At 42.4% G+C, this 10,236-nt stretch overlaps 1 protein-coding gene across 1 annotated transcript; it reads left to right on the top strand.

Annotated features, from left to right (window-relative positions):
• Nucleotides 1-250: 250 nt before the first annotated feature.
• Nucleotides 251-6,387, top strand: LOC110981367 (uncharacterized). Its single transcript, XM_022238881.2, has 5 exons — nucleotides 251-524; nucleotides 2,940-3,024; nucleotides 3,175-3,266; nucleotides 3,823-3,961; nucleotides 4,657-6,387. The coding sequence occupies exons 1-5, from the start codon at nucleotides 375-377 to the stop codon at nucleotides 4,842-4,844; spliced, it is 654 nt and encodes a 217-aa protein (XP_022094573.2). The 5' UTR covers nucleotides 251-374; the 3' UTR covers nucleotides 4,845-6,387.
• The last annotated feature ends 3,849 nt before the right edge of the window (nucleotides 6,388-10,236 follow it).

Genomic DNA, 10,236 nt, shown 5'->3' with positions numbered 1-10,236 from the left:
AATAAAGATGAATATAACACCTTAAATTTAAATTACAAAACATATATATATATAATATGAACATATTTTTTATCTCAGTACTTTATTTTATATTGAATTATCCTTTCGTCCAATATGTATCATCCCCTTAAAAAAATTGAAGGTTCGTTTAAAGGTCAAAGGTATAATTATAGTGGTTTGTAGGCGGGCTACCTCCATGAATGATTATGACTACAGACCCTGACGACAGTACATGTACAGTACATGTACTGTACTTGTGTGATTGCAGTACATAATCATACACTGTCTCATTTACCGATGTGTCACTAGTAGTGCAATGTTAGTTTGAGATCAAAGTTCATTTTATCAAGGAAATCATGTAATGTGTGTTTTGAATGCTGATTTGTTGGAGTTGTTCAGGTAAAGATGCAAGGCCAAAGTTGAGGTTTAGGTGGTCCCAAGCCAAGGTTAGGCCTACTCGTGATTTCCGCTGTCCTTTTTTCTACAAAATGGTGCTGAAACAGTGCCCGCATTGCGACCAACAGGTAGGCATAACTCGATGCATTGCAAATTCTTCCGTAAAACTAAAAGTTTCAAAGATGACAGCACAGCAGAATCAACATAAGCAATGTTGCTTTCAACATCTCCCTGACGCAAATAAGGGCCTACATCTTGACACTTCGTGTGACTTCGAGCTTCATCGGCAGATGGGGGTGTCGGTCATGATGCCCCATGTCCACTTCGCCCCACGTCCACTTCGCCCCATCAATTATCATTCATTCTGTTCTTTAATATAACAGAGGCATAGGCCTAGATGCAACAAGTAAAAACATTGACGTTTGAGTATCCAAATATTAAACGATCGAAGATCCAACTTGCAAAGGCCAAAACATTGCTTTCGATTTCCCGACTGACCCAAATTTTTCGGCAAGGCCCTAAAATTTTTGTTGGCAAGTTAGGAAAAAAAATTAATAAGTATGAAAAAACCAAATGAATAAATCCTGTTGTCTTTTCTGTCTTCACAAACACATCGGAACAACATTTTCCCATTATAACACTTGTGTTTACATGTTTTCCTAGTTACATTTGCAACATTAATTTCTATCGTTAATTTCACAAGTTCTCTTTGTGTTTCATTGTTACTGTGGTAAAAACACGTGTGAAAAGCACTGGTTCCCGTCATGCCGCACCCATGCAAGAGAATGCATGATGGAGTGTGGCAACCAGTCTATTCCTTTCCCGGCAACTGTACATGTACGTGACCTAACACATCGAAAAAACATCAACGTTGCAAGATTTTTTCAAGTCGACATGAGTTTAGTGAATACTGTAGAGTTTTCTATAATAACTACATATCGTTTGTGGAACTCCTCTCTTAACCATTTTTTGAAGAGGCTTGTATTATACTCAATCAGCATGCAAGGCAAAGTGGAAATGGGGCAAAGTGGAAATGGGACGAAGTGGAAATGGGGCGAAGTGGAAATGGGGTGAAGTGTGGATGGGGTGAAGTGTGGATGGGGTGAAGTGTGGATGGGGTGAAGTGTGGATGGGGTGAAGTGTGGATGGGGCGAAGTGTGGATGGGGCGAAGTGTGGATGGGGCGAAGTGTGGATGGGGCGAAGTGTGGATGGGGCGAAGTGTGGATGGGGCGAAGTGTGGATGGGGCGAAGTGTGGATGGGGCGAAGTGTGGATGGGGCGAAGTGTGGATGGGGCGAAGTGTGGATGGGGCGAAGTGTTGATGGGGCGAAGTGTGGATGGGGTGAAGTGGGGATGGGGTGAAGTGTGGATGGGGCGAAGTGTGGATGGGGCGAAGTGTGGATGGGGCGAAGTGTGGATGGGGCGAAGTGTGGATGGGGCGAAGTGTGGATGGGGTGAAGTGTGGATGGGGTGAAGTGTGGATGGGGTGAAGTGTGGATGGGGTGAAGTGGGGATGGGGTGAAGTGTGGATGGGGTGAAGTGTGGATGGGGTGAAGTGTGGATGGGGTGAAGTGTGGATGGGGTGAAGTGTGGATGGGGTGAAGTGTGGATGGGGTGAAGTGGGGATGGGGTGAAGTGGGGATGGGGTGAAGTGGAAATGGGGCGAAGTGGGGATGGGGCAAATTGTGGATGGTGTGAAGTGTGGATGGGGCGAAGTGGAAATGGGGTGAAGTGGGGATGGGGTGAAGTGGTTAGGGGCGAAGTGGCTAGGGGTGATGTGGAAATGGGGTGAGTGACTGTAAAGCCTTCATGGTATCCTCAAGGAATCCGAGTCAGTATAACTGAGTTAAGAAATAACAATCTTATTAGGCCTAGGTCAGTCTGCAAACACTCAGGCCTATTTCTTTTTCCGTGTTTTTCTCCTATGTAAACAGGGTATATAGGTCACAGCTCTAAGTTTGTACTGCTCTGCATTTACTTGTGTAGAATTCCAATGTTTATTTTAATTTTGAATAGTACACCTTAAGGTAAAATATGCCAAGAACATTGTTCCAAATGTTCTCATTTTACTCTACTTTTTCATACCCTTTATAAGACTTTTCAGATTTTGCCACTGACATGAAACTTTCTCCTGGAAAATATACTGTGTTTGCTTCAAATTACGCAATTTCAGTTGGACTCTAATTCAGCCAAGCTGAAACCATGTAAATCTGAAAAAAAATGACCTGATAACTCTTTCAGGTTTAAGTCCATTTACTGAATTGTTCTCAAAATGAAGAATTTCAAATATTGACATGTTTTTTAGGGTTAGGTAATGTTTAATGACAGATTTAAATCAGAAAAAACCTTTAATCCCAACCTCTCTTAGCAAACATTCTATGAGTTTCCTACTTTCATTCCTCTGTGCATGTGGATATACTTCCTTTTTTGACAAAAGGTAGTCTTTTATAAGTATGAGGTTCTTTCTAGCCTTCCTTCTTTAGTTTTCAAAGTAAAATCTTACTTGCTTGAGCCACAGTTTTTAAATCTCATCCCATCTGCAGGTACCGGTGGCCTGCAAGGCATGTTATTGTGGCTATGAATTCTTTCAACGGCGGATGTACCACGCCAAAGTTGAGCAGTCGTCAGGTATCATCCAAATGAATTAGATGCAAAACAATTTCATGCCTGCCATTTTATCACCAATTTTTTTGAAGTATGGTTCTGGAACTGGTGAACTTTTTTAAAGCTGGGACAAATGTTCTTGAGTAATGAAGACTGCCATGTCTTGTCCCCTAGATCAAAATAATAAAAACCGACGGACAGGTCGGGTGAAGAGAGAGAGACCAGACTATTACAGTGCCAGCGAGTTTGAAACACACCTCAGGCGGGTAAGAATTTTAAAGTAGCTGACTGCAACGGAGTGTTCTCTTTGGACAGCAGTGATACTTGTTTTTTAAGGAAACAGCTTTTAAAAGCTCTGTTAGGTAAACATTCAGTGTTCCAGTCTTTTTACTCTGATATGATTGAGGAAAGATTCCACATTTAACTTCCCAATAATGTGGAGCTTTGCATGTAGCATTCCATGTTTTTCACTTTCACTTTATTCATCAACTTTCAACATTTTGCTGTTACGTGTATGCAGTTTAGGGATAAATGACAAAATAAAAATTTCAAGTCACAAATTTCACACAAATCAAAAGCCGCACGCTTATAGACACCATGAAGCTAACATTTCTTCCACCATGTTTGAAAATTATCAGCATATTGTTAAGCAGAAAATACCATTACAATTCTAAAATGTCAAGAGGGCCAGCTTATTCAAAAAGGAACAATTGTTGGTTTTAGGGGGATTTTGGCAAGAGAGAACAGAATCAAAAAAGTGGTGTTCAACCGCTGGTGTTTATGACATTTGAATGAATTTTCCTATACATGGTTGGTTTTCAGTTGTCCAACAAGTCAGAGCGAAGTGGCAATACTCCTCCCAAGAGTCCCAAGAAGAAGCACAGAGGAAGGCCCAGGAAGAAGGGCAGTACCCTCAACAAGACTGCTAAGACAAAGGTCAAAGGGGAAGGGTCAAGTACAGGTCAGTTGACATATCGCTACGCAATCTTTTTTTTTCTGTAGAAAGACATTTTTAACAGTTGAAGGGGCATTTTGCATAATGTTGTATAATGGAGATATGTATCATTTAATCTTGAAGCCTAAAGAGGCTTCTGATTTGGTTTTGCTTCTACTGACTTATTTTCCACAGTCCAATTAAATCGTGAAACTGAAATTTAAAAAGACTACACTATTTCTCACACACCAAAAAAACTTTAAAACAAAATCAACCAAACAAGGCAGTTTTATTCTTTGTTTTTGTATTGATCTGAACTATTTCAGATGAGATTTTTTTTAAAGTTCTGTGAGACCTAATTTTAACTCTGAACATTGTCTGCCCACGACACTGTCTTGCCTGAAGCAAAGGTTGTAACAGAAGTTTTGCTAATAAGTAAGAAATATGATAATCAGCTAATGCCTAGTCATGCAAGGAGATTCTTTTTATTGCGTCCCTAATTTAAAGCTAATTCTGCCTCCTCAGACAGTAAGCTCCAAATCGTTGCTGTAGACTTACTCTTTGGAGTTCTGATTTCCTTTTTATCCCTTTCGCGTTAATGGACGACTTACATGCAAAAGAAATTGAATTGGAGGGATTAATATAGCAGTGAGTAAAGTCAAGCAAATTAGCTTTTATTTCATTTGACGCAAGTGTTTGCTGTTTTTTTTTCATTCATGCAGAGACCAAAGACAGTAAAGAGGAAGACGTCTATTCAAACATGTCCGCTGAGAACGCCTTCGTGTACATGGTGGGCCTCGCCGAGATCAACCGCAAGCTACAGAGCCAGTGGAACGGGCCGAGCGCCGAGCCCGGCAGAGACACCAAGAAGGAGAACTCGCAGTATGTGTTCTGCGAAGGCAACACGTAGATGATCTCAGGAACTGAATGGGTGAGTCTGCTGGCACAGACGCAGTGCATGCTGGGAGATCTGCTGATACATAGACAGTGGGAATCTACTCCGTGCACATGTACAGATGTTTAGGTATTTGACCCTGGGAATGTACTTGGGTATAGGTTTAGATTCCATCGCGGAATGGAATGGCATGTACCTTATTTTCTTTATCACAAAACATTGCCACAAAAGGCACGTAAGACAAAGTAAAGATGCTCCCACAGCAGAACAAGAGCAAAAGAGTTTGAAAGGAAATTGTAATAATATATGATTTGTAGAATTTTGCAGCCAAGATGGTTGTCCTTCGAGCCTTCAGTTGACTCCTACAGGGTAACTTGACTACTTGTAATTGTAACCTGTAATTGTCTTTCTACATGTAATCACCATTTCTATTTTAAAATGTGTCAGGCATGTAACTTTTCGTTAGACCTCCTGATTTCCTAAGTTTTAACGTCTAATGTGTCCCTTTCAAATATTAAGAACTTGGCATAAAGCAGTGGGTGGTTTGGATTTTCCTTTTGTTTCTCTGAATTCCCAGTTCATACCCGTTATGTGTTGAAACTAGACTTTGAATGGTTGATGGTGCAGGGTCATGACATTGAGTAATCCTACTGCACTTTATCCGTCGTAGCAGTCACTTTATGGAAGTTGGAGTCGTCTTTGCCTGTGCATCTGGGATTTCCACCGACAGTCGATGAAACCACACGAGTGGTTTCTGCATTTCGTTAAGTGTCTACCCACTGGCGCCATGGTAACATGACCTGACTCTGGACCAATGCCAGAGAAAGCTGATCACTGATGCGTGAGGGTAATAAAATGCCTAGTGGCTGGTTAATCCATTTTGAGAAGCGGGAGAGTGGATACTTTTCCAAAGTACACAGGTCAATTTTCAGAGTCATGTTCTGGTGCTTTTTCACTGACTGCCAGTGCAGACAGGGTCTTTCTTTCTCTCTTTTTTTTTTTATTAAGATGGAGACAAACACCATAGGAATAGGCCTGTGCACTGATGATGTCATACTTTGTCTACATTGCCACTTTCCTGGGGAGCCAGCGGGGCCCACGGCCCACAGAGGGCAGAGGTGTATGGTGGAAAAAATTGGGAAAATTCTGGTGTCCGTGGGGGTTAAAGTTGATCAGGTCTTGTGTGGCTGATGTTTTTGATCAAAGCTTCACTCGTAACCAGGGAAATAGATAGGTTTATGAATTAGTCTTTGGTGGTGGTGTTTTTTTGTTCTGCTTTAACCCATGCTACATGACCTATACGTCTAAATGCCCATCCACCCTCTCTGAACAGCCCAAGCCCCACCCCTCCCTCCCTTCAACCCATAGTTATCGTATTATATTAGTCAGGAAATGAAGGTTTTGACACAGGTGCTTGAAATCTTCCAAAGAATTCACAGGCATTTGTACATTGTTAATAATTATGTTTACAACAGTTGTCTATGTAATCACCTTTTTTACTAAGCATGTTCATTCCATGGATAAAAATTGAAAATAAATTAGAAACTATTAATAAAAATGTTGTCTAGTATTTGGTAAGTTATTTGGTGATTAGAAGTCTAGCCAGACTCTTTTGCATGGTTACGATATAAGTTGCTAAGCTTGTAAGTCATCAGGACCCTTCAAATGCCCAAAATCATGAAGTGCAACCTCGCTTTCAAATTCTAAACTCTACCATGCGAAGTGGGCAAAGCAACTGCTGGAAATGACCTTAAAATTGGATGTTTCGTGTTGGCTCACATTATGCCTCTCTCGGACATGTACTTGGTAATGTATAAGTGTGCACCCAGGCTGAAGATGCACCGTTAACGTAGATGAGCAGTAGCACTGTGGTCTTCATCATGTGAGTTCGTATAAATATGATACAAGTCAATGACTTGTTCTTGTACATGTACTGTAGGTGCATTCTATCTGCCGAGTCCGTCAGGGCCACAGAGAGCTTTTGCCAAAATATGAAATAGCGCCCTCGCGCAGACTTCACATCCGCCATTCAGGAAGGCGTCTGGAGTTGGAGTCTAACGACTGAGAGAAACAGCTGGTAACAGCGTGTCGATCACTCACTGTTCGGACGCACGGTTGCCGCATGCGTGATTGTCAGTGACTGAAATGAAATTTTATTTTGCGCGAACGCTCACATGCCCCAGGGTTTTCCTGTAAGCTTTTAATTCGAGAGTAAAGAAGTTCCGTCGAAGAAAAGACTAAATAAAATATGGGGGCTTTGGCTGTTCCTGCACGGTGTATGTATTTGATATTAAAATATACATTCTAAATATTTTGTCTTTGTAAACATTGTGTCCCCGGATTGAACTTTTTGAGATGACAGGATACGCGAGGATAATAACAGTTTGAGAATTGGGCACAAATCCACCCTCCTTGAAGCCTATATCCCTTCAGGAGCGCAAGAATTTACGAGTTCTCGGAAGGGGGGTCAGGTGCACACGTACGCCCTCTGGGCGCTTCAGTTGATTGGTATCTGTGTGGTGATATTATTGGACTGCTGAAGGTGCTTTGGATGACTCGGCTTGTCTTGCATTCGATCATTTCATAGCCGTGACGGTTGTTATTTCCTTTATCAGTCAGTCTGCACAGAGCAGGGACTGAGGCAAATGGCTTACTCCACCGTGTCAGTCTAGATTGTCAGCGGCTTCTTCGCATTCTTTCTATCCACGCATGTCTTGTCTTGAAAGTTATATTCATTTTTATAACACAATACATGTAGCTCAAAATCAACTTCATTATTTTACTAAAACTCGGAGAGACTGCAATGTAGGTTTTTTAAAGATGTATTTTGCAATGTAGTTCACGATCGTCTCTGAAATTCTTGATGAAATTTTGCCAAATTTAATACAGATGAATGCACGAACACCATTCTGTGTGTCTTATTGTCTGAACTTTTCCTTACATAATTTAATCTCCTTAGCTACACCCAACAAGCCGTATTACCCTAGCTTGGGAACCGTACCAACATTAACACAACAACTCCTCGTAATGTTCTCCGAGATCTTCTTTAGACTCTGTCTTGTCCCCTCTGTATCATGTACCACCGTCACCCCCAGTTTTCATCCGTTGGAGTGACTGTACCCTTAATGAGCTAAGTCAGGAGAGGTGCTTCGGCCACCCAGGGCACCCTGTCATCACCCGTCAATCACATGTGAGCGCGCTTGCACCTGGCATGAGTACCCTCTAATGTGGAGGCTCCCAGCACATAGTACTAGGAGCAAGCTTGGAGGAAATCAGAGGCATCTTGAGTGGCGGCCTTCGACGGTTCAGACAGATCATCTTCTACTTGAGAGAGGATGCACAAGTGTTGAGAACATGAGCTTTAAAGCAAGGGAGTGGGGGATATGGAATGAGAGTGGCACGGAGTCGCGGAGAATTCTGTCGGGAACTGAGGGTTGCCTAGTTAAGCACAGGCTTAAAATCCAAAGATGCCTAATGGGGAACGCATTAGTACTTGCCTCGCCAGCGACAGAGAAGCTTTACAGTTTTTCAAGGCGCTTTATCGCAACAGTACGATCATGTCCATGCGGACCACGCCCCCGACCCACCTCGTAACGTCTGACAGAGCTGTGCAGGACGTTCAGAGATAATACAGGTGGGAAACTAAGACAGTTTTATTCCATTAAGAGGTGTAATTTTGACGACCCCTCCCCCCCAAAAATCTCGTATCCACGAAAAAAAGGCTGTTTACAAACCACAGTGCACGTGGTCTGCCTTTAATATCAATTCCAATCAGTACCATCTGCTAACCATATATGTTTGACGTTACGGAGTCCGCTCCACATCACAACTTCAAGGAGACAATTAAGATAATGTGCACAAAGTCACGAAATGCCGTCTTTGATGCATTAATAAATCATAGTGTTGTAATTAACTTTTGGCAGAGCCAGACACGGCCGGCATTCGCATGTTTAATTACTGTTCCCGACTTTGATAATGTCATTATGCTCCATTGCTGTAATCACCCAACGTTACCCGAAGTCGGCCTGATTTTAAAATGCAAGATCGGTCGGGACCTTCGCAATGTGAGGATTTCTGTGGAACAGCCGAGAGGCCATTGCCACGCCCCCTTCTGAGAGACTTGAAGGTTGAGCAAAACAGTAAGCAGACGAACGATGTGTAGCCCACACGAGCAGCTAAGAAAAGAGAAAGAGAATAAACAACAACAACAACAACCGAATAACAAACAAATTTCCAACTAATTACTGATTAGATTTCCCAGCTAATTCATTTTGACGATTTTTTTTTTCGACTCACCCACATTTTTTGATTGATTAAAGAATCGGGACTCTAGAATTAATATTCCCCGACGGCTCGTGCCTGAGTGAATACAATTTGTTTGGGATAAAAGAAAGATCAAATTCGGGAGGCATAATCATCTAGCGTGACAATGAACCATTCGTGCACCGTTCGGACACAAAGGACCATCAGTTACAACACACTGCAGGTCGGAATCGAATTCCAGGCTTCCGAGACAAAGAACTTTCTGTTTACCCGGAGCATAGGCATTTTTGCCCCAGCCACAGTTCCAAAATATCCATTTACTCTCTGAAAAGGCTCGGATCGTGTGGCTGTGAAAAATGGTATTTTCATAGATAACGCCGAGAACTGTTTGGATGAACCCCACTGCACAAGCCATGGAAAGTGCAACCTTGTGCATACGCCACCAACTGGAAGGGGCATGGAATTCAGGCGCTTGAAAAGGGACCCGATTTCAGCATGCGATGCACCACTTTGAAGAAATCAATCCCGTCCGGTATAGACGTGTTCGATCAAGCAAGAAAACACATCTCCCAGAAATCCTTTGTATTCCCGTCTTTCCTTTTTTCGTCCTCTCCATCGCCGGTCAATCTCAATTATAAGAAGGAAGAGGGGAAACGAAGAGAGGACTGTGGAGTGTTTCCGCGGAGATATTTTTATCCCGAGATATCACCTGGGGCCACGCATTGCGCGGATGATGGCCAAATATCCGGCCCTCGATATATTCTTGTGTTGACTTAGAGCCGCGTGGAGTGCTTTCAGTGTGCATTTGATGGCCGGTGCATTTTATTGAAGTCTATGTGCTTTCGGATTTAAAATGGAAAGAAAAGAATAAAAAAGGGGTGACGATGGCTCTTTTTAGAGGGACCCAAGGGTGCTGGGACTCTAGGCGTTATCTCAAAGAAGATCATTTAGATTGTATGGTACCCTACTAACTCGCATGGTGCGCTTAATACTTTTTAAAAGTTCGACAGACTCGTGAAAGATTCGATCGAAGTAGAGGTAACCGGTACCCGCGCTTCATCGGTAACCGCGCTTACCCGATGACTTTCATTCACTAAGTTGCAAAACTTTCTATCACAAGCGAAAGATATGGAGCAGAGAAATG

This window comes from Acanthaster planci, linkage group LG06 (assembly GCF_054643075.1).
Source record: "Acanthaster planci isolate LZ-2023a linkage group LG06, COTS_SCS, whole genome shotgun sequence".
Lineage (NCBI taxonomy): Eukaryota > Metazoa > Echinodermata > Asteroidea > Valvatida > Acanthasteridae > Acanthaster > Acanthaster planci.
This window is presented reverse-complemented; position numbering and strand designations above follow the sequence as displayed.